The sequence below is a fragment of the Lepus europaeus genome, chromosome 5 (assembly GCF_033115175.1).
Source record: "Lepus europaeus isolate LE1 chromosome 5, mLepTim1.pri, whole genome shotgun sequence".
NCBI classification, from domain to species: Eukaryota; Metazoa; Chordata; class Mammalia; order Lagomorpha; family Leporidae; genus Lepus; species Lepus europaeus.
This window is the reverse complement of record NC_084831.1, coordinates 148,067,696-148,092,780: the sequence shown is the minus strand read 5'-3', so window position 1 is coordinate 148,092,780 and position 25,085 is coordinate 148,067,696. Positions and strand designations below refer to the sequence as shown.

General features: G+C 42.7%; 1 protein-coding gene across 1 annotated transcript in view; it reads right to left on the bottom strand.

Annotated features, from left to right (window-relative positions):
• RNF32 (ring finger protein 32) overlaps positions 1–25,085 on the bottom strand; it is a 43,198-nt gene that overhangs the window by 5,274 nt on the left and 12,839 nt on the right. Inside the window, exons 5-7 of the mRNA XM_062193825.1 lie at positions 16,306–16,338; positions 15,629–15,753; positions 15,319–15,427 (exon numbers count right to left, since the gene is read on the bottom strand). Coding sequence (XP_062049809.1) covers positions 15,319–15,427; positions 15,629–15,753; positions 16,306–16,338 — 267 coding nt within the window. The remainder of the gene's footprint in view (positions 1–15,318; positions 15,428–15,628; positions 15,754–16,305; positions 16,339–25,085) is intronic.

Sequence of the window (25,085 nt, the reverse complement as noted above, 5' to 3'; positions counted from 1 at the left end):
GGGTCACCAGCCAACCCTGTGGTTGGCCTCCGAGCACTCCCAGAAACTGGACGCCACCACGAGCTGCCCCTCGGCTTTCCCCCAGGGATTGGGCCTCCGGCTCAGCATCCAGGGTGGGTCCCGCCTCGGGTCTGCTGTCTTTTCATCCCGGTACCGAAGGGGTGCCCTGCCCACCCGGCCTTCTCCCCCAAGCCTGGCTCCCGCCGCTGCTCCTCTTGCCTGGACAGCCATTCCAGGGTCCTGTGGCACGGTACATCCCCTCCTGCGTTCCTGTCTGGATTTCATCACAGCAGTTTCTCCTTCGCTCTCCTCTGTAGTCACCATCTCCTTTCTCTATGTTTTTCTTAATGGCACTAATTACTTCCTGAGATTTCTAATTTTTAAAAAGATTTATTTATTTATTTGAAAAGCAAAGTTACAGAGAGGCAGAGGCAGAGAGAAGGAGAGACAGAGAGGTCTTCCATGTGCTGGTTCACTCCCCAAATGGCCACAATAGTCTGCTTTCCCAGGCCACAGCAGAGAGCTGGATGGGAAGTGGAGCAGCCGGGACGCAAACTGGCCCCCACATGAAATGCCAGCACTACAGGCAGCGGCTTTACCTGCTATGCCACAGCACCGGCCCTCAAATTTCTAATATTTTTAACAAGGTATTTTATTTCTTGTCTCCCTCCCCGACTCTGTGGAGACAGGGGGCCTGGCAGCAGACAGCAGGCCGAGTGGCCACCAGTGTGCATTCATGGAATGAGTGAATGGAGGGATGAGCGACCGCTGACAGCCAAGTCTGTGGAGAAGAGCTGCAAGCAGCCTCTCAAATCTTCCTGTTGAAATGAAGTTTTACAAATGCAAAACCTCCAAGTGGCAGTCCATGAAAGCAGTTTAGATGTACTTCTGATGTTGCTATTCAGTTTGATTTATATCTTTTTTTATTTTTGACAGGCAGAATGGACAGTGAGAAAGAGAGACAGAGAGAAAGGTCTTCCTTTTTGCCGTTGGTTCACCCTCCAATGACCGCTGTGGCCGGCGCATCTCGCTGATCCGAAGCCAGGAGCCAGGGGCTTCTCCTGGTCTCCCATGCGGGTGCAGGGCCCAAGCACTTGGGCCATCCTCCACTGCCTTCCCGGGCCATAGCAGAGAGCTGGCCTGGAAGGGAGGCAACCGGGATAGAATCCGGCGCCCTGACCGGGACTAGAACCCGGTGTGCCAGCGCCGCAAGGTGGAGGATTAGCCTGTTAAGCCACGGCACCGGCTGCTATTCAGTTTAATTTATATCTTTTTTTATTTTTGACAGGCAGAGTGGACAGTGAGAGAGACAGAGAGAAAGGTCTTCCTTTCCATTGGTTCACCCCTCAGTGGCCACTGTGGCCGGCGCACCGTGCTGATCCGAAGCCAGGAGCCAGGTGCTTCTTCTGGTCTCCCATGAGGGTGCAGGGCCCAAGGACTTGGGCCATCCTCCACTGCCTTCCCGGGTCACAGCAGAGAGCTGGCCTGGAAGAGGAGCAACCGGGACAGGACAAGCGCCCCAACCTGGACTAGAACCTGGGGTGCCGGCGCCGCAGGCGGAGGATTAGCCTATTGAGCCGTGGTGCTTAATATCCATTCAGCCTGCCTAACGAAATACTATCCCTTTCACACTTAGCAACTCACATTTCTTCTTTAAAAGAAATTAAAAGCATTAATAAATGAGAAAACAACCATCTTGATAGGTAATGGTGGTTAACGTGCTATTATTCAATCTTAACTAAGTAATTTTAACTTCCGGTTACCACGTACAGGTTTTGAATGGTGAAGGACAACAAGGGTTAAACAGTTCCTACAGAGGCTGGTGTTCAGTCTTGACACTGTTGAGCTGTTATTTCCCCGGAGGGTGCAGTACGAGCCTGGGGGCAAGGACCAGGAACTCTTGTTCTTTTAACAAGGAAGCAGCAGTCCAGAGTACTGTGTGCTCCAGCAGACAATCCGGAAGACACAGCAGGAGTGGAAGGGGGCACACTTGGACAGTTCTCCCTGGAGGGGAGATGCAGGAGGCAGAAGGGGTCTGGGAGGAGAGGCCAAAGTGTGGCATGTTTAAGGCTGCCAATTGTTGGAGCCCACTGCCACCAGCCTTTCCCTCTGCCAATCCGTTACCCATCATCCATGCTAGCTTCTCAGAACACTGTTCACCACACGCTGGATGTGATCAGTAACTTCAATGGGGGTGGGTGTTTGGCCTAGCATTTAAGATGCCAGTTGGGGGGGTGGGTAATGCTGCCTTGGCAACGGTATCCCATATGGCGCCAGTTTGAGTCTGATCTGGCTTCTGTTCCAGGTTGCTGCCAACTTAATGCACCTGGGAAAGCAGCAAAAGACGGCCCAAGTGCTTGGGGCCCCTGCACCCATCTGGGAGATGGGGAAGAAGCTCCTGGCTCCTGATGGGCCCAGCTCCGGCTGTCGTGACCATTTGGGGAGGGAACCAGCAGATCGAAGACCTCTCTCTCTCTCTCTCTCTCTCTCTCTCTCTCTCTCTCTCTCCCCCCCTCCCTCTCTCCCTCCCTCTCTCTCTGTAACTCTACTGTTCAAATAAAAAACTAAATCTTAAAAAAGGACAAGTGTCAGGATGGCTGCATCCCTAGCAGGGTACCTGAGTTGGATACCTGGCTCCAGCTCCTGTGAACCCTGTGAGCCAGTGGGGATGGCTCAGGAACTGGGTTCTTGCCACCCGCACATGCACATTACTTTCCTGGCTACCAGCAGAGGCCCTCTGGCTACTGAGGGCATTTACTGAATGTATCTCTGTCTCTCAAAAAAACAAAACAAAACAAAACAAACCTTCCAAGGGCATCTTACTACGTCTAAGCTACCGAACTTTCCTCTCACTGCTTTCCTCTAAGAACCTCTTGGTCTGGTCACACTTGTTTATTCAGTCTGGTGAATAACCATTCTGTCTCTCTGTTCCCTTGACTTCACTCACGTCAGCGACTCTGGAAGTTCTACACATGCCCCCTGGAGCTGATTTCTCTTGTCTCTGAGCTCTCACAGTCCACTTCTTAATTGGACAGTTTCCCTGGATGGCTGTGTATATTTCTTATCTCCTGGATGGAGCGCCTTGCTTTTGGGGAAGCATTTGATTCATCTCCGTTTAGGCCCTTAGCATCAAATAGATACAATCTGACTTAAAATTTGCAATGGATCTAAGTGAGGAAAAGTAGATGCTCTTCTTGTGCACATTCACAAGGAGTACAGTAGAAATCCCTTCTTGAGAGATTTTAAAAAAGAACAATGTTGGCCGGCGCTGTGGCTTAATAGGCTAATCCTCCGCCTTGCGGTGCCGGCACACCGGGTTCTACTCCCGGTTGGGGCGCCGGATTCTATCCCGGTTGCCCCTCTTCCAGGCCAGCTCTCTGCTATGGCCTGGGAAGGCAGTGGAGGATGGCCCAAGTGCTTGGGCCCTGCACCCCATGGGAGACCAGGAGAAGCACCTGGCTCCTGCCTTGGGATCAGCGCAGTGCGCCAGCCACGGCAGCCATTGGAGGGTGAACCAACGGCAAAAGGAAGACCTTTCTCTCTGTCTCTCTCTCTCACTATCCACTCTGCCTGTCAAAAAAAAAAAAAAAAAAAAAAGAAAGAAAGAACAATGTCTATCCAGAGGGATTTTGAAGTATTTCCAGTGTTAAAATTTAATGAAACAAACATTTGGCTGTTCATCATAAAACTGGCATTAGCTTGGTAACAACTATGCTGGAAGTCCTGCCGTATCTATTTACGGCAAGTCTCTAAAAGCGAGCTGGTAAGATGGTTCTTACTGTTCCAGCTTCAGGTGTTTGAAAGGGTAATTTTTTTGAAAGGCAAGTCAACACCTATGCATTGACCACCTGTTGTAGTTCATTTAAACCAATGTCTGAAGCAAGCGCATTGACTGTTAAGCCTTCCTGAGAGGTCAGATTATCATGTGTTCAGTGTTCCTTTTTCCTTTACATATTCCCTCCCTTTTTATGTGATGGACGTCAGATGACCTGAGTAACTGAAGGGCAAGACCCAGGAGAAACAAATGACAACTGAGCTCTCATTTTTAAACTAATGGTTAGTACTATGAATCCTATAGAAACAGACCGAAATAAAAATTTCCAATTTGAAAAAAGAGCAAGTGTCACTATATTTCTCTCTTAAGTTTCCTGTTTCAGATACCTGATGAACTAAAGTAACTTGAGAGTCTGGGCTATTGATATGTAAAGCGATTACTGGTCATTTACAAGCAACATACTGGCTAACCATTAAAGAAAAATACTAACAGAAGTACCCAGGTGAACTTTGTCTACCCAAGAGGCCTCTGTGAGTGATCCATCTGGATGTCAGCAAATTGCTTACTAATGTGTTGACTTATGGCCGCCCTCAAAAGCAAAATGAAAAGCCTGGAATTTACAGCATATCAATGAATCAGTTGATAAGCTTTTACTGGTTTAATATCCTTCCAGTCTTGCTGCTTGGAGCCACTTCAAGTTAGCAACAGAATGTTTGCCATCTCCACGTGATAAAGGAAGTCAAAGGACTAAACAAACTTTCAGACCATTATGCTGTTTGGTGAGATGTAAATGAAAAAAGTAAGAGAAACTCCAGGCTGGAGGGTGTGGGAGCGGGCAGCCCCTAGGCTGACAAATCACTAACCTCACTTTTTAAACAATGGCCAGGACTTTTAGCTGGGGTGGAGATAATATAATGCATTTGAAAAGTTTTAATTGCAGCAATAAAAGACCATACCTCAGTTATATGACATATGCTAGCAGAATTTTTAGATAAGGATCAAAGGCATTCAAGGACCAAGCACTGCATTCTGGGCCACACTTGGGGCTTTCTGTACACACTATGCTGGGTATTAGCATAACAGCTCCGGTGACCTTTCCGGGCCTCTTTGATCTGAGTTTGTCAAAACCAGAATGAATGTGCACTGGGACTACTGTATCATCCCCAGACAAGTCAAACACCCCTGTGACAAAGGCCTCGCGGACTGCATTTTCATTCTGACTCTCACTCAAGGGTACACAACCCAACATCTGACCTTTTAGCTTTTACCACAAGACTGTGGCCTATGGAAAAGAACCTGGCTTGTAACCTGACTTCGCTGTGTTAGGAGTACGCCAGGACTTTAAAGCAAGGCACATTTGTGAAAAGAAACTCTCCAAGTACGGAAGGAGTCCTATTTGTAGAAAGATGATCCTTGCGTTTTATTAATTAGTTAACCCCCCAGTAGATGCGTGAAAAACAAAGAAAAGACTTCATTAACTTGAATGAAAATGCAAGACTACGGTTCTTTAACAAGTAAAATAGATTAACTTATAAAAACATTGGCTTGTGCTAATCTAATCTAGAGAATTAAAAACACATCCATCCTCCTGAGGTCTTGAGGCATACAAAGGAAACAAACACTTCCTAATTTATTGTGTCTAAAAATATCAAATTCACTATTATTCTGCGTTGCCTTTCTCTTCTATTGATTAGACTCCTTTTTCCCTGAAGGTAATTTATCTTCGATCTAAGCCAATGGTTCCCATGTATGGCAAAGTCTTCAGCTATCTGCCAGCAAAGAAACAAGAGTACATTCCACGGGGTGAAATGTTCCTGAGGCTAAATGCATGCCAGGAAAAGGGTGTGGTCGGGGACTTTGCACTTTCCTGCTGTTAGAGAAGTCTTTCTGTTAGGAAGTGATTCTGAGAAGATATGGGTGTTCTGTTGTTTTTAAAAACTCTTACTTGGTAAAATAAAATAAAAAGTTTTTACAAGTTGGCAATGACCATTAAAGCCGTAAATTTCTCTACATTTCTGTGAGTCTCGAAGAGTCTGAGAACCACCAGCACACAGAGTTGGAATGGTTGTTCAGACAGAAAGGAGAATCGATTACAATTTCTCCATTTGATTTGACTTGGTTTTTCTTTTATTTGAAAGGCAAAGAGACAGAGACAGAGAGATCTTGCATGTGTTGGTCCTCTCCCCAAATGCACACAACAGCCAGGGCTGGGCCATGGAGACTGGAACTCAATCTGGGTCTCCCATACGGGTGGCAGGAAGGCAGGAACCTGCTGCCTTCCAGGGTGCACATTAGGAAGGAGCTGGAGCTGGAAGCAGAGCCAGGACTTGAAGCCAGACCCTCTGATATGGGATGTGAGCATCCCAAGCAGCATTTTAACTGCCATACCAAATGCCCGCCTTCCCATACTATGTAGAAGTTGTCCTCTCATCCAAGGAAGCCTTGATAAAGTCACCGTTCATTCTGGCTTTGGAATTTATTCATTATTAATATTTGTTATTACTTAGGAACCCATAACACTGCTTTATGTGAAAACAGACTTTTAGTATGTATTTTTGGTTCTTCAGAACTTTCAGGGGCCGGCACTGTGGCGCAGTAGGTTAACACACTGGTCTGAAGCGCTGGCATCCCATAAGGGCTCTGGTTCGAAACCTAGATGCTCTACTTCCAATCCAGCTCTCTGCTATGGCCTGGGAAAGCGGTAGAAGATGGCCCAAGTCTTTGGGTCCCTGCACCCATGTGGGAAACCTGGAAGAGGCTCCTGGCTCCGGATCGGCACAGGTCCGGCTGTTGTGGCCAACTGGGGAGTGAACCATCGGATGGAAGATCTCTCTCTCTCTCTCTCTCTTTCTCTCTCTGTGTAACTCTGACTTTCAAATAAATAAATAAATCTTAAAAAAAAGCACTTTCATCATTATAATGTAAGAATGAATATAATGGAAAACAGAAGCCTGCATTGAGAATCCAAGGCCAACAGTTCCATTTTTATTTTCAATATCTTAATCCGGAACTTCCAGATTTTGAAGACTCATTTTATTTACACCTTATGTTAAACAAAAAATTTTATAGGTATTTAAAGGAAAAATATCCGAAATTTTTTCTTGAAAATAATAAAGTTGTTCCTATAATCAGAAAAACATTTCACTATTTTTGTAAGACAGCGTATACTATTAAATCACGGAAAAAAGCTAGGCTTTTATAAAAGTCCCTCTGTGGAAGATGATTACCTTATTTACGAACATGGGCTGTGTGGTCCTACTGTCTAACATTTTCTGTTTTTGGCAGAGAAAGCAAGAGAGAGAGACTCAAACATCTACCATAGCTAGTGCCTGGCCGGGCAGAGGTGAGGAGCTGAGAATGCGCTCCAGGTCTCCCCCCGTGGGTGGTAGGAGCCCAGTTAACTTGAGCCATCACCACTGATTCCCAGAGCCCTGCTGTGGTAGGAAGCTGGAGTCAGGAATCAAACTCAGGTACTTTGATGAGAGATGCAGGAGTCTTAACCACTAAACTGAAAAACCGGCCTCTTCTTAAGCTGTTCTTATTTTGAACTGTAACATATTTATTTTATTTATTACATTGTTTAAAAAAGAATAATAGGGGCCAGTGCTGTGGCATAGCAGGTTAAGCCTCTGCCTGCAGTGCCTGCATCCTATCTGGGCAGCAGTTCGAGTCCTGGCTGCTCCACTTCTGACCCAGCTTCCAGCTAATGGCTTGGGAAAGCAGTTGAAGATGGCCGAAGTCCTTGGGCCCCTACACCCATGTAGGAGACCCGGAAGAGGACCCTTGCTCCTGGCTTTGGATCGGTCCAGCTCCAACCATTGTGGCCATTTGGGGAGTGAATCAGTGGATGGAAGACCTCTCTCTCTGTTCTCCCTCTCTCTGTCTGTAACTCTGCCTCTCAAATAAATAAATAACTCTTAAAAATAAATGTAATAGTAGCAACCCCTAAATGTTAATATATGTATAAGCAAACATTATTTTTACTAAATATATCTTTATTTTTTTTTTTAGAAATAAAAAATGATCGTTTTGCTTGGGCCCGTTGCCACCATGTGGGAGACCAGGATGGAGTTTCTGGCCCTGGCTTCAGCCCTTTCCAGGCACATTAACAGGGAATTGGGTCAGAAGCAGGGCAGCTGGGCTGGAACTGGCACTATAATATGGGTATGGCCAGTGCTCCAAACACGAGACCCTCTTGCAGGCTTTTTGAAAAAAACCCCCATGAGAAATTTATCTTTTCTTTTCCCAAATACCAGCTATTGGTTTTACTTACTAGTTTCACTTATTCCCTAATAATTTATCTTTGTATTTCCTACATTTAAAAAAATTAGGGATGAGTGCTTTGGCACAGTGAGTTAAGCTGCCACTTGGGATGGCGGCCTCCATGTTACAGTGTCCATCTGAATTCCAGCTGCTCTACTTCCAATTTAGCTTCCCGTTAGTGCACCTGGGAAGACAGCTCATGACGACCCCAGTACTTGGGCTCCTGTCACCCACATGGAAGATCCAGATAGAGTTCAGGGCTCTTGGCTTCAGCCTGGTTCAGCTCTGGCTGTTCTGGGCGTTTGGGGAATCAAACAGTGGATGGAAGATCTCTCTTTTTTTCTCTTTCTTGCTCTGCCTTCCAGATGAAATGAATGAAGTGAAATACAAAATTAGTGCTTTTTCCCCACTGGTTTCCTGAATTGAATAATTCATTACTTTTAATCTTTCTTGGTATTAACAAAGGCACTTAACATTACTAATTCTCCTCTACATGAAGCTTTAGCTGTATACCACAGAACATCAGTGTTCTTGTCATGGACACGAGAAGGGGGTGCATTTTAGATTCTAAATTTCCATACTAACTTTATAATCCATTCGTTTTATTATGATTTTCATTTTGTTCTATTTTTGCCATTTATCTCATTTTTAAATTGTCTCGTTTGAGTATTATTTTATACAGAGCACTTTTGTTTTAAATGTGTCTTTCATAAGCAGTTACTACCTGATTTTTTCAATGTAATCCAAGAGTTTGTGTTTAACAGGGAAATTATCTCAATCACGTTTATTATAATTACTGCAATTACTGCTATATTTTAATCCTATCATCTTACATTTTCTACTATTTTCCTTTTTTGGTTAGCTTTTACACTTTTATATGAATGTGTGATAGCTGCAAACATTGTAAGACATTACCTGTACATACTTGGCATGTGACTCCTGAGAATCAGATCACTGTACCTTAAGTCATACTATGATTAATATACCAGGAAATTTAACATTGATAGATTACTGCTGTGTAAAATATAATGCATATTAAAACTCCTAAACTACCTCAATTATAGCTCTTGTTTCAGTTTGGTCCATCATACAATCAAAGATCTCATTAAACTTATACTGCTCTCCACACCTGTATTCTAGAACATTCCTCAGCCATTTTCTTCTTTATGACATTGATATTTTAGAGTTCACGCCAGCTATTTTGAAGAATAGTTCTCATTTTTGATTAATCTGCTTACTATTTTCTCCTAATTTGGTACAGGTCAAGCATTTTTGGCATGAAAATGCTCCAGGGTTCCTGTGCACGTTAAGGACAAATGGTGTCAATCTACTTGATTATTGATCACTTTGATCACTGGGTAGGAGACATATGCCAGACTTCCCCATTGTAAAGATTCCTCATTCTCTTTGTAAATTGAGTAACGTGTGGGGTAATAGTTTGTAAATTGTGGGGTAATAGTTTGAGACTGCAAATGTCACATTCCTTAGTGGTCTTTCACCTCACAGTTTACGGTGATTTTTTGACATAAATTCTCTTCAAACTATCATTTGTATACACATCCTCATGGTCAAAATGCATCTGTTGGATTCTGATGTATTAGTCACGGTTCTTCAGAGAAACAGAACCAGTAAGAGATGTGTGTGTGTGTGTGTGTAGGGGAATATATTATGAGGAATGGGCTCGCACGGATTTAGAGGCTGAGAAGTCCTATAGTCCATCTTTTGCAAGTTGGAGACTCAGGCAAGCTGGTGACTACAGCTCCACTCTGAGTCTGAAGGCTGAGAATCAGGAGTATGGTTGGGAGGAGTCCTAGACCAAAGGCAGGACTGACGTCCCAGAAGTGGCCAGAAACAGCAGAGTTCTTTCTTCCTTGGCTTTTTATTCAAGGGGTTGGGTACTGCCCATCCACACTGGGAGAGTGATTTATTTTCCTGAGTCCATAGCTTCCAGTGCTAATCTTTTTCAGAAACACCCTCATGACACACCCAGAGATAATGTTTAACCAGATAATCTGAGCATCCCCTAGCCCAGTCAAGTTGACACATAAATTAACCATCACACCTGGATAATGTGAACTCCAATAGCCCAGTTTGACAGATTCCATTAAACAGGTGGATGATTTTAATTTAGAGATTATAATATTAATTAATACTTCCCAGAGAATTCTTACAGCTCAGAAAATGAGTTCCATGAAGTTGGAAAGGTAGGAAAAAAATCATCAAATTGCAAGTGCCATTTGGTAAATGACTAACAAGCAGCCTACATCATAAAGAGCAGCTCTCCAGTTCTATCCAAATAGGCAATCATGGGCTGGCGCTGTGGTGTAATGGGCTAAAGCCTCTGTCTGTGGTGCCAGCATCCCACATGGTGCTGGTTCGAATCCTGGCTACTCCTCTTCCAATCCAACTCTTTGCTATGGCCTTGGAAAGCAGTAGAAGATGGCCCAGGTGTTTGGGCCCCTGCAGCCATATGGGAGACCCAGAAGTCCTGGCTCCTGGCTTCAGATCTGCCTAGCTTGTGCCATAATGGCTGTTAGGGGTGTGAACCAGCAGATGGAAGAACTCTGTCTCTGTCTCTCCACCTCTCAAAATAAATAAAAAAATATTAAAAAAAACAAACCAGGCAACCAGGAGCTGTGATAAGAGCATCTACCTACAGTTAATATTTTATATATATATGTTATAGTATATACAATATATTTTATATAATTTTATATAATATAATATATATGTATATATTACATTAGACTCAATCTTTACTCATTTAAAATGAGGGTTACAGATTTCAGATGTTTGTGGCCAAACAGGATAAGTGACAAGAGCATGGCACAGAGAAACTGCAGGGATGAGTTAGGAAACCAGCAGAGACAGAGCCTGGAATTCTTGGATTCCACAGTTTATTAACAACTGAAAGCAGAGGCAATTATCCAATGTACCAAGTGTGGAGCACCAGCTTCCTGTGATCTGAATTTGTGTATCTATCCTGCCTTTCCCCACCCCACACATGACGGCTGAGTAAGCAAGGCTATCTTCAGAGGATAAGAACATTGCTTGTGTTTGATGTGCATTTATTTATATACTAGCGTACGTAATCCAATATTGACTTACATGAATGTGTGAGTCCTTCATTTTGGAGATGACATAGAACACAACTGATCACAGTTGGTGGATGTGCTAAGGGTGGCTGCTGTCTTGTGAAAGATTTGTTTCCCTTAAGGGCACACATATGCTGGGTCATTGTACAGAATAAACTCCTTATTGTGAGTTGTGGGAAAAGTCTGAAAGTCACTGCCCTGAAGAGTTTACTTGCAACACCTCTCTCCCCTAACACAACTACTTTCCCCCCTCCCCTGCACCAAAATTGTTTTGCTTATCAATTTATTCTTAGATAGTTAGCTAAAGTGAATTAGCTATCCAAATTTTCTGTGGTCATCTTTAAAAGCCTCAAAAGAAAAAACTAGAAATGTAAAATATAAGCTCAAATATAATTTAAACTTTTCCTTTTTCTACCTTTTGAGTGTTTTTTCTTTCTTTTTTAGCATACAACTGAGGTTTAGAGAAGGCCAATGAAATTAGAAGAGTACTTGAACTAGGCCTTGAAAATGGTAATATTTTAATTGAGGCAGGGGCACAAGTTAGACTAATCATGGCAACACGCAGGGCGAGTTAGTGTACTTAGCAAGGTACAGGGTAGATTAGGGGTAAAAGCGTAAAGGAAGGAGATAGCATGAAGAGAAACAGGGCAGAGGGGCCGGATTGGGCAGAGTAAATCCTAGGACTTGTGAGAAGTTGGAAATAGGGGACAGGAACAGCCATTGGCGTGATACTCCTTCCCACAGAAGGGTAAATGAAGCTGTGGGAGAGACTGGGTTCCCAGAGCAAGTACTGAGGAGCATGAGGGTCCTTGTGGGTGCCACAGGGGCTCCCATCTCACCAAGCAAGGGCAGGAATGAGGCCATCCCTTGAAGTGGCGCTGGGTGAGGATGAGGAAAGGGCACTCTATTCACCTGCCAGCTGGGTTTGCTTTTCCTTATCTTCCTTTAAGAAACTGAAAATATGTTTACTTAGTTGGGAGGACTTATTTGCAAAGGTTAAAAAGCTCTAAGCAGAATGATTACAGGGTTAAACGTTGGCAAGTAGAGATACGGTCAATATTCTTTCTCTGAAAAGCATTTGAGCTGTGAGGCAGCTCTGTTGATGGCCACCCTCGGCACAGGACAGTGCTGTTTTGGCTTTGGTTATAGACTTAAAAGCTCCTTACTCTATTCCAAATTCCAGATTCTGAAAATAATCCTATCACACTGGGTCTTTTATATTTTATAGAGTGGAAAACGGACAAGTAATCTGTGTGTCACAAAATCATACACAGGTAATACTATAGCCAGGACGATCAGTTGAGTCTCATGACTACTGCAGTGAAAGCAATGTGTTCAAAGTTGTTATCCGATGATGAATTCATAACAAAAATTTTAAATATATAAGGCAAAATATCACTGTCTAAAATTTTAGGAGAAAACAATGAATGATTCTGATTGAAGAGCCAGCAGATTACATATTAGAAATGACTCAGACTCATAGGCATGGAAAGCCATGACATGGTGGCAAAAAACAATCTAAATGAAAGATCCTGGTGAACAAGACCCCAGCAGAAGGAATAGGCCATCAAGGAGAGAGGCGCCTTTCTCTGAAGGGAGGAAGGAACCTCCACTGTGACACGGCCTTGACTAAACAAGTTCAGAGTTGGTGAACTCAAGGGGCTTCCATAGCCTAGACAGCTCATAGTAAGAGTCTCAGGTGATTGCTGACATCATAAATAAGAGTGCCAATTGTTAAATCAACAACGGGAGTCACTGGGTACATGCTCCCCACGTAGGATCTCTGTCCTTAATGTGTTTTACTATGAAATGTAAAAACACTACTAGTTGAACAGTACCCTATACCTTGTGCGGTTGTGTGAGGGCAGCCTGTTGAAACCCTTGCTTAGTATATACTAAGTTGATCTTCAGTATATGAAGCTAATTGAAAATGAAACTCGATAAAGGGCGGGATGGGAGAGGGAGAGGGGGAGGAGAGGGCCACAGGAGGGAGGGAGGTTGGTGGGGGAAGCCATAACAATACAAAAGTTGCACTTTGTAAATTCACATTTATGAAATAAAAAAAAAAAAGAAATGAGTCAGAGAGATTCAGAGATCCAGACTGTGAGACTACAGAATATAAAAACATGAAAAGAATATAAAAGGATGGAAACCATCATGGGAGACAGTCAGCTATTGAATTGAGAATGAACACTGGAGACTAACAATCTCCGATGAAAGATGAGAGACGTTACTGAGAATACAAAGAATTGGCCAGAGATACATGCTTCCTGCAGGAGTGGGTGTGAGGTCTGCAGGTGAGGCTGAGGCTGTAATGTTGGCTGCTGGACAAGGACGAGAGCCAACCTGGAGAGGTCAACATACTGCTTTCTAAACAGCAAGAGGACTGGTCATATTCAAGAAAAAGGGAAGGTAGCACATCCTTTATATCCAGTAATTATGGGGACTTTTGGCCGATTTGCTGTTTCTTCTGTCAACTGGGCTATGTGAGAAAGAACTAGGCAGCACTGAAAAGTGAGAAGCTTTTTACACGACTCTTGTAAACAAGTGGAGGGTGTCTTTTACTAGGACTCTTAGCTCTTTCCCTAAATATCCTTTGCTATCAGTTCATATTATGAGGGATACCAATGACTGGGAGAGTATAATTTATCTCATATGTAAATAACACTGCAGACTTTCTCCTCAGCCGTGGTCTCCCCCTGTTCTGCCTGCCTTTTCTGTGTCCCAAAAGTAGAAGCCCCTCATTGCTCCACACTGGTCACAACAGGGATGGCGACTCTGGCAGCTCAAGCCACAGCAGCTAATACTTGCCAGCCACTGGTTCAGCAGCTCTGTCTTCAAGACATACAGTATTTTAAGGCCATTTGCTCACATGTTACTATTGCATTTAATGTTTTCCTACTCAGGAAGGCAAATTAAATACATTTTACTTGATTACATCTGAGACACAGTGACACCACATTAAGTCAATGTCCCCATTTCCTTTTGCTCATGCTTCTTTACATTGCTTAAGTGGCCAGAAAGGGTTATCAGGGGATTTAAAAAACCACACTGCCTTATAGTCAAGCCTAAAGCCATTTACTTTTAGGGTCCCTAAATGTCATTCTGGGACATTTTCAAGAAGCTTTCTTATCCCAGGTCAGTAAAAGCATCACTAAATTAAGAGAAGTGCATGAGGGCACCCAGAAAGAATAGCACTTTACTCTGACAGGGTGCACTGTGAGTCTGGGATAAACCCAGGAAGCTCAGTGTTGTGGTACAAATAAGCCAAGGCACCCAAAGGACACGACTGTGGCTGCTTAGCCTCCCGAGTGAAGGGAGGAATTAGGGATTGCTTTCTCCAGGGAAGAGTATCTTTCTATTACTCATTATTCCAAATGGGAGTACAGGCTAGCAAGATAAAGTTTAGAAAAAGATCTGAGTGTGTAAATGATACTGCCACAGCAAACTGTGACAGAGCAGTGTGACCGCGAGTTTTATCTCAACTTGCAGCTAACATATGTCAGGACGTGACAGTGCTTTATGGACGGTACAGCCAGTGTGTAGGGCAATACGGCAAGGTAGCAATGATTGCTTTCTTATGGTTGCTGCCATTTGCCCCAGGCCACAAAGCTAAGGAGGACAGGTATGGGGCTGGCTCCTTCCACTCTGCCATGCCTGTCCTTTACGTATGGGGTACAAGTAACAGAAAACAGACCCCAAAAGTAAGAAGAGACACAGTGGTTAAAAGAAAGGATGGAAAGGCAGTTCTCCTTTATATACTCTGGCATTGTGGAGGCTTTCTTCTTTATAAAGCTTTCTTCCATTCTCATCATGACTAGAAGAATCGAATCTGATATCTTCATTTACTTTCAGTTCAGAGGGTGTGAAAAATTACGACTTGTTTCCTTTCTTCTATCTGAAAAGATTAAACAATTGGCACAAAATGGCCAAAGAAAAGTTGTTTTCAATTACACTATCATAATTTTATAAGCTTGAAGATTCAGCTAGAAAAGGAAATTGAAAAGTATTTTATTGTCTATGTTGGCAGCCAATTTAAGTACAACAAAACTACTCAATGACTATTCCAATGACTTTAAAAAGCCCCCAGACTGAGGGAAGAATCAACATTTTACTGCCCGTAACACCCATATGAACCACTGACATATGGAGACTACGGCCAGAGGACTGATGATCTATGCCTACCTTTTCTTCAAAGAATTTTTTCCTCAATTTGGCGTCTGTGGGAGGTACTGTTTTCCTCAGGTTTCTGTACCATTTTCGAACAATGTATCCTCTCCAGTAGGCCTGGATTCTAAAAGGAGATATTTGAAGACTGTAACAAATAGTTCAGTAGTGAGCATAAGCTCTGGGCCGCAGGCCCTGGGAGACGATGGTGGCCCAAAAGAGAGCTGACACCCCAATGTCTTTTACATTTAGTTTCTGCAGCCTGATCTTTAAACCCTCTGCTCCTTCGGCGCTGGGGTCCCAGTGAGTGGGCGGAGACCCTTCTTACCTTGTGGCACACTTTAGTTTGAATAGGCGGGCCCCGTCGTGTATCACTCTGGTTTGATACTGGTTCTTTCTACAGAGAGGACAGGTTTTTTTATTTGTGAACTTTTCAAAGGCCTGAAGGCATGCCTGAAGGAAAACATTTCACTTAAAATTTTATAAGTCATTATTTATAAACATTTCTACTTCTGATGTAATTACAGTGCTCTTTTCTCTCATAATTATGAGACTTGCTCCAATTTAGATTACAAAGTGAAGAAGCTTCATCAGATATTAACACCTTCTTCACGAAACCTGTTCCAAAAATGAGTTTTTACAAGAATAAACATGCAGAGAGATCAAAAACTTCTGAAAGTCAACTGGTGTACAGGTAGCTCATGGTTGTGTCTAAGACTCCCAAGCAGCTAGATCACATGAATTAAGCTATCACTCACTTGGATGTGCATTACCAACAACAATCTGTTATACAAACATTTGTGGTTCTTTTGTCACATCGGATTCATGATTTTCAAAACAGGATGAATTGTACTTGTAGCCTGAAGTCATGTTTCCAACTATGAATGGTGACTGCGGAGAAACTAATGGCTCTTTTGGGGAGACTTTACAATGCGTGGGGTTTCTCTGGGCTGCAAAGTTGATGCAGAGCACACTTGATGGTGGGGGTGGAGCAGGGTGACTTACTCTGTGAAACACATGGGAACATGAAAGCAGCACCTGCTCATGAGGAAACAAAAAGATGTTTGAAGTTCAATAAAAGAGAAGCAGCATAAATGCATTAATTAAAAGAGTTCTGAACGCTTAAAAGGTAAGCAGTATTATTTCTTTGAAAAATTTAAGAAGCAGATCAGTAACTTTGATATTTCTATTTAGCATTCAGGGTTAGCACAGCATAAGCACACAGTCTAAACAAGAAAACTGGAGTTAACAACAATCTGAAACATCAAATAAACACATGAAGTTTGACACTAAGCTATTAAAGTGAGCATATACTTAAAAGCAAAACAATTATGGGGGCAGGCATGTAGCCTAGAGATCGCCACACCAGTTAAGACGCAGCTCATATCAGAATACCTGGGCTTGATCCCCGCCCCCTACCCCGCTCTGGCGTCTGACTCCAGATTCCTGCTAATGCAGACCCTGGGAGGCAGCAGTGATGGCTCCTGTCCTTGGCTTCCTGCTACCCGATGGGAGGCCTGGATGGAGTGTCTGGCTCAGTCACAGTAGTGGCAGGCATCTGAGGAGTGCACTAGTGGATGAGACTGCCTGTCTCTCTCTCCCTCTCACTTAGTGTCCATCCCTCCCTGTGTCTCAGATGAACAAACAAAAATAAAATTAAATAAAACCAATTACAAAACAGATATATTTTCCAGTAGATCCTAAAAGTGAATACAAACTGGATGAAGGTGAGTGTGAAGGACCAGTCTATGTGGGATGTGGGCTGGTAGGGGAAGGAACAAATACATACTAAGTAAGCATCTTTGGGGGCTTTGTTCAACTGACTTACACTCTTGAAATTTTTTCTTTTAACCACAGCTTTTTCTGAAATATAATCTGTTAGTCTTAGATGGGAAGAGATCAAGGAGAGGCTGTAGTTGTAACATAGCAGTTTAAGCTGTCACCCAATATGGGTGTCAGTTTGAGTCCCAGCCTTTCCATTTCCAATCCAGCTGCCTGGGAAGGCAGCAAAAGATGGCCCAAGTACTCAGGGCCCCTGCCACCCATGTGGAAGACCCAGATGGAGTTCTAGGTTCCTGGCTTTGGCCTTGTCCAGCCCTGGCCATTGAGCCATTTGGGAAGTGAACCAGATGGAAGATTTCTCTCTTTCTCTTTTCAGTAAATAAATAAATCTTTAAAAATATGGAGACATAGAAGTTTTTTCCTTTTTAAGTGCTGGAAAGTAGACTGACAAGAAAACCTTATGGGGCTGGTGTGTGGCACAATGGGTTAAACCGCCACATGTGACACTGGCATCCTATATGGGCATCAGTTCAAGTCCTGGCTGCTCCACTTCCAATCCAGCTGCCTACTGATGCGCCTGGAAAAACAGCAGCAGATACGCATGTCCTTGGGCCCCTGTACCCATGTGGGAAACCTGGATGAAGCTCCTGGCTTTGGCCTGGCCCAGCACGGCTGTTGTGGCCATTTGGGTAGTGAATGAGCATATGGAAGACCTCTTTCTATGTCTCTCCTCTCTCAGTAACTCTGCCTTTCAAAGGAAGGAAGGAAGGACGGGAGGGAGGGAGGGAGAAAGGGAGGGAGGGAGGAAACCTCACCCTTCTGTGACCTAAATTCCCACAAAATAGTCTTCTGGGCTGACAGAAGACAGCTAGTAGGCCTTTAGTGGAAGGAAGGCAAAGTGGGGTGGAACCACCACCATAGGTACATGTACTGGGCTGTGCACCTAAGGATCCTGTTCCTGGCAACGATAGAGTTTCCCTAGCTGAGAAGGGTGGACACTCATGGAACTAAAAAGGGGAATGGGGCCATCAAAGTCATTTACCTTTTGGTCAAAACAACCAGTGAGGGCAGTCTGTAACACTCTTGGGTGAGGGTTCAGTCTCAGGGGTGCCACCTGATTTGGGGATAAGTCTCTGGTTTGGTTTGGTTTTCCTGGAGAGTCAGAGCACCCATCTGCTGGTTCCTTCTCTAAGACTGCATCCCAGAGCCAGGATGAATTTAGCCTGGCTGAATCTCAGAGCCAGGAGCTCAATTCAGGTCTTTCAGGCAGATGGCAGCAACTCAGTGACTTGAGCCACCACTGTTGCCACCCCGCGTCTACATTAGTAGAAAGCTGGAGTCAGGATCTGGCGCCAGGAATTAAACCCAGGCACGCTGAGGTGGGCTGCAGGCATCTCAGCTGATAGGCAAATACCCACCCTAAACTTTCTCACTTTTAAAGTGCCAGCCCACCTGCCTTCATTTAATCTATACTTTACTTCTTAAATGGAAATACAGGAAAAAATATTGGAAAACATAGAACTCAGAAAGTTATAAAACCTATTCTGGAAACTTTTACCAACAGTCTAAATTAGATAAACTCGGTTACTTGGACCTCTTTTTTTATTCTCTTCACTTACTCTTTTCTTTTCTTTTTTTTTTTCTTAAACTATTTACTTATTTGAATGGCAGAGAGACAGAGATCTTCTATCTGCTGTTCACTCCCTGAGTGCTCACAATTGTAAGTGCTGGGCCAGGACAAAGGCAAGAGTTTCAAACTCAATCCAAGTATCCCAGGTGGGTGGCAAGGACCCAAGCACTTGGGCCATCACTGCTGCCTCCCAGGTGTGCCTTAGTAGGAAGCTGGAATTGGAAGCAGAGCCAGGACTCAAATCCAGGCACATGGATATGGGATATGGGTGTCCCACATGCTGGCCAAAAGCCCATCCTACCACCTATTCTTTTTTTTTTTAATTTATTTTAGAAGTTTTAATTTTTTAAAAGATTTATTTATTTATTTTAGAGTCAGAGTTAAGAGAGAGAGAGGGAGAGACAGAGAGGTCTTCCATCTGCTGGTTCATTCCCCAAATGGCTGCAATGGCTGAAGCGAGGAGTCAGGAGCTTCTTCCAGGTCTCCTACATGGGTGCAAGGCCACAAGCACTTGGGATGTCTTCCACTGTTTTCCCAGGCCATAAGCAGAGCTGGATAGGAAGAGGAGCAGCCAGGACTCGAATTGGCACCCATATGGAATGCTGGCGCTGCAGGCGGAGGCTTAGACTACTATGCCACAGCACCAGCCCCAGAATAGTTTTAATTTTACAAAATAAAATTGTGAGTTCTCAGATACTCCTCACTTCATTTCCCTTACTAACACTGCATATTAGTATATTTGTTACAACTAACCACATCCAGCTTCCTTTTATCTTTCCCACCCCTGCTATCCTCAAGTAATCAACATTCTGTGTTCAGATTGAGTTTTTTCTTTTAAATTTTAGCTTCTACATACAAGGGAGAACATGTGGTACATTTGCCTTTATGTGGCTTACTTTACTCCACATGCTCCCCAGTTCCATGCATTTTGCGGCAGATGATAGGAATTCACATTTTTTAAAATACCTGAATAGGCCGGCGCCGTGGCTCAACAGGTTAATCCTCCGCCTTGCGGCGCCGGCACACCGGGTTCTAGTCCCGGTCGGGGCACCGATCCTGTCCCGGTTGCCCCTCTTCCAGGCCAGCTCTCTGCTGTGGCCAGGGAGTGCAGTGGAGGATGGCCCAAGTGTTTGGGCTCTGCACCCCATGGGAGACCAGGATAAGCACCTGGCTCCTGCCATCGAAACAGCGCGGTGCGCCGGCCGCAGCGCACTACCGCAGCGGCCATTAGAGGGTGAACCAACGGCAAAGGAAGACCTTTCTCTCTGTCTCTCTCTCTCTCTCACTGTCCACTCTGCCTGTCAAAAATAAAAAAAATTAAAAAAAAATACCTGAATAGTATTCTATTATGCATATACATCATATTTTCCTTATTCATCTGATGATGAATGCCTTGGTTGATTTCATATTTTGGCCACTGTGGACAGTGCTGCTATAAACGTGGTGATGCCGGTATCTCCTTTATAGAATGAGTTTATGTCTTTTAGGTATCTACCCAGTAGTGCAATTGCTCCATTTCTACTTTTAAAAGAAATCTCATGTTTCCCACAGTGACTGTTCTAATTTACATCCCTACCAACAGTGTATAAGAGTTTCCCTTTCTCCATATCCTGGCCAGGTCACTCTCTTTTTGATAACAGTCATTCTGACAGGGGTGAGGTGGCAGCTCATTGTGCTTCTGATTTGCATTTCTCTGATGGCTAGTAATACTGACCATTTTTTCCCCTATATATTTGTTGGCCATTTATATTTCTTCTTTTTGAGAACTGTCTATTCAAGTCTGCTGTCCATTTCTTAACTGGATTTTTTTTTTTTTTTAGTTACTGATATATAATTTGTTTTACAGGCAGAGTTGCAGAGAGAGAGAGAGAGAGAGATCTTCCATCTGCTGGTTCACTCCCCAAATGGCCACAATGGCTGGGACTGGGCCAAGCCAAAGCCAGGAGCCTAGAACTCCAATCGGGTCTTCCACGTGGGAGCAGGGGCCAAAGCACTTGGACCATCTTTACTGCTTTCCCAGGCCACAGCAGACAGCTGGATCACAGTGGAGTAGCCAGGACTCAAAGTGGCTCTCACACGGGATGCCAGCATTGCACTGCGTGGCAACGAGAGTCCCTGCTGGTATATTACTGATATTAACCCTTTGTCAGGTAAATAGTCTGCAAAGATTTTCTCCCATTCTAATGGTTGTCTCCTCACTAGATTGTTTTCTTTGCAAAAGTTTCTGAGTTTGATATAATCCATTTGTAGTTTTTCTTTTGTTGCCTGCACTTTTGGGGTCTTATCCAAGAGATCATCAGTTATACCAATGGCTTGAACTACTTTTCCTGTATTTTTTTTCCCCCTGGTGATTTCATAGTTTCAGGTCTTCCATTCAGAACTTTGAGCCACTCTGAGTTGATTTTTATATGTGGTGAGAGGTTGGGATCTAACTTCACTCTTCTATGTATATACATCCAGTTTTGGCAAAACCAAAAGATTCCTTTTCCAATGTAGGTTCTTGGCGCCTTTGTCAGAAGTCAGTTGGTTCTATGTATGTGCATTAATTTCTGGGCTCTCTATTCTTTTCTTTCTTTCTTTTCTTTTTTTTTTTTCCCCACAGGCAGAGTAGATAGTGAGAGAGAGAGAGAGAGAGAGAGAGAAAGAGAAAGGTCTTCCTTTTTGCCGCTGGTTCACCCTCCAATGGCTGCTGTGGCCGGCGCATCTCGCTGATCCAAAGCCAGGAGCCAGGTGCTTCTCCTGGTCTCCCATGCGGGTGCAGGGCCCAAGCACTTGGGCCATCCTCCACTGCCTTCCCGGGCCATAGCAGAGAGCTGGCCTGGAAGAGGGGCAACCGAGATAGAATCCGGTGCCCCAACCAGGACTAGAACCCGGTGTGCCGGCGCCGCAAGGCGGAGGATTAGCCTGTTGAGCCACGGCGCCGGCCTCTATTCTTTTCCATTGCTCTATGGGCTGGTTTTTATGCAGGTACCATGCTATTTTAATTACTATAGCTTTGTAATATGCTTCAAAATCAGGTATTGTGATGCTTCTAGCTTATTCCACCCCCCTCCCAGGATTGCTTTGTCTATTCTATGTTTTTTGTTATTTCATATGAATTACGTAAAGAATATCACTGATATTTTATAGGGATTGCACTGAATCTGTGGATTACTTCAGATGTTTTAATGATATTCTTTCAATCCATGAGCAAGGAATATCTTTCCATTTTTTTGTGTGTGTTCTTGTTCATTTCTTGCATCAGTGGATTATATTTTTCCTATAAAGATCTTTCACTTGGGTTGAATTTATTTCTAAATATTTGATTTTTTTGAAGCTATAATTCCTGGAATTTCTTTTCTGATTTGTCTTTTGGCAAGATCATTATTGGTGTATAAAAACACTACTGTTTTTGTATTTTGCTTTTGTATTCTACAGCTTTACTGAATTAGTGTATCATTTTTAACAGCTTTTTGATGGAGTGTTTAGGGTCTTCCACATACAGTATCACATCATCTGCAAACATGGTTATTTTTACTTTCTTCTTTCAAGTTGCAATGCCCCTTATTTCTTTCTCTTCCCTAATTGCTCTTATTAAGTCTTCCAATATTATATTGAGCAAGAGTGGTGAAAGTTGACATTCTTGTCTTAAGACATTCAGGTTGATACTGGCTGCTGGTTTGTCATATATAGCTTTTATAATTTTGAGGTATGTTCCTTCTGTAATTAATTTGTTGTGGGTTTTTAGCATGAAGGGATATTGAATCTAACAAATGCTTTTTCTCCATCTACTGAGATCATATGGTTTTTGTTCATTCTGCTGGTGTGATTTATGATGTCTATTGATTTTCAAATGTTGAACCACTCTTACATGTCTGGGATGAATCCTGCTTAATCATGATGTACAATCTTTTTGATTTAATTTGCTATTATTTTCTTAAGATTATTTACATCTATGTTCAAGTATATTGGTCTGTGGTTTCCTTTTCACATGTGTTTGGTTTTGCTATCAGTGATGCCAGCCTTGTAAAAAGAGTTTGGCAGAGTTCCATCCTTTTCAATATTTTAGAATAATTTGAAAAAGATTTATTTCCTGTTTAAATTTTTCAGAATTCAGTAGTAAAGCCATCAGGGCCTGGGCTTTTCTTTGTTGGAAGACTTTTAATTACTGCTGTAATCCCATTGCTTTTTATAGCTCTTTTTGGTTTTATATATCTTCTTGATTTATTTGTTAGGTTATATGTATCCAGGGATTTATCCATTTATTAGAGGCTTTCTAATTTGTTAGCATATAGCTGTACATGGTAGTTTCTTAAAATTCTTCATGTTTCTGTGGTACTGGTTGTAATATCTGCCTTTTCATCTCCCATTTTATTTGAATTTTCTCTTTTTTCCTGTGTTATTCTGGCTAAACATTTGTCTTGTTTATGTTCTCAAAATACTTTCATTTTGATGATCTTTTAGAAGTCCTTGAAATGCATCATTAGATTATTTGTGATCTATTTTTTAAAAACTAAGCACTTATTGTTATAAAATTCTCTCTTAATATTGCTTTTGATTTATCCCATAGGTTTTGATATATTGTTTCCATTTTCATTTGTTTCAAGAAAGTTTTTGGAGCTGGTGTTGTGGTGTAATGGGTTAAGCCACCACCTGCAATACTGGCATCCCATATGGGTGCTGGTTTGAATCCTGGCTGTTCTACTTCTCATCTAGCTCCCTGATAACACACTTGGAAAAGCAGCAGATAGCCCAGGTACTTGGGCCCCTGCCACTACAGGGGAGTCTCAGATGGAGATCCAGGCTCATGGTTTTAGTCTGACTCAGCTCTGGCTATTGCAGCCATTTGGGAGGAGTGAATAGGCTGATGGAAGGTCTGTCTCTCCTCTCTCTGTAACACTTTCAAACTAATAAATATCATTTTTTTAAAAAAACAAGGTTTTTTATTTCCTTTTTAATTTTTTCAATGATGCGCTGGTCATTTGGGAACATGTTGTTTAATTTCTATTAGTAAATTGTATATTCTTGTTGATTTCTAGTTTTATTCCTTTGTGGTCTGAGAATATACATGGTATGATTTCAATCTTTTAAAATTTGCTGAGACTTGATCTGTGGCCTAATATCCAATCTATTCTAGAAAATAAATGTTCCATGTGCTGATAAGAATGTTTTTCTGTAGCTGTTGGGTGAAATGTCCTGTAAATATCTACTAGGTCCATTGGTTTAATAGTATAGGTCAACTCTCACATGTCTTTGTTGATTTTTCTGTCTAAATGGCATGTCCCCACCCCACCCTGACTATTATTATATTTGAATTTATCTCTCCCTTTAGGTCTAATATTTGCTGTAAATATGTCGGTGTTCTTTCGTTGGGCACATATATATTTATGATTGCTACATCTTGCTGAATAGGTCTTTTTATCAAAGCATATTTTTCTCTTTTTATGTATTTTTTAAAAAGATTTTTTATTCAAAAGTCAGAGTTACAGAGAGACAGAGAATCTGCCACCTGCTGGTTCACTCCCCAGACGGCTGCAACAACCAGGACTGAGCCAGGCTGAAGTCAGCAGCCAGGAGCTTTATCCAGGTCTCTCACATGGTGGCGGGGGCCCAAACTCTTGGTCCACCTTCTGCTATTTCCCAGGCCATTAACTGGGAGCTGGATAAGAAGTGGAGTAGCTGGGACCCATATAAGATGCCAGTACTGGCTTTACCTGCTATGACACAACACTGGCCCCTTTTTATAGTGTTTGATCTGAAATGAGTATAACTACTCTTGTTCATTTTTTGTTTCTATTTGCATGGTATATCTTTTTACAGCCCTCACTTTCAGTCTATGTGTATCTTCCCTGTGAAGTTACTTTTTTTGTTTGAAATATACACGAGACCTTTTTCTTTTTTTAAAATCTATTCTGCCAATCTGTATATTTTGACTAGGGAATTTAATTCACTACATTCTATGTTAATATTGACAGATAAAGAACTAAGTCCTGTCACTTCATTGATTGGTTACTGATTGTATCTGCTCTGTTAGTCAATTTGGTACTATCCTGTGTTTATTTCGAATGTAGGACTCCCTTCAGGATTTCTTTTAAGGGTGGTTTGCTGGTGGAAAATTCTGTTTTTACTTCCATGGGAAATACGTTATTTCTCCCTTCACGGCTACAGGATAGCTTCACTGGATATAATATTCTTGGTTGGATGTTTTTCTGTTAAGATCTTAACTACACAATTTTATTCTCTTCTGGCCTGTAAGGTTATTGCTGAGAAGTCTGTTAGTCTAATTGGTTTTCCTTTATTTGCAACTTGGCATGTTCCTCTTTCTTTCTTTAGATTTCTTTGTCCTCAACTTTTGACAATTTGACTTGTAATATGCCTCAGCGATCTTTTTTGG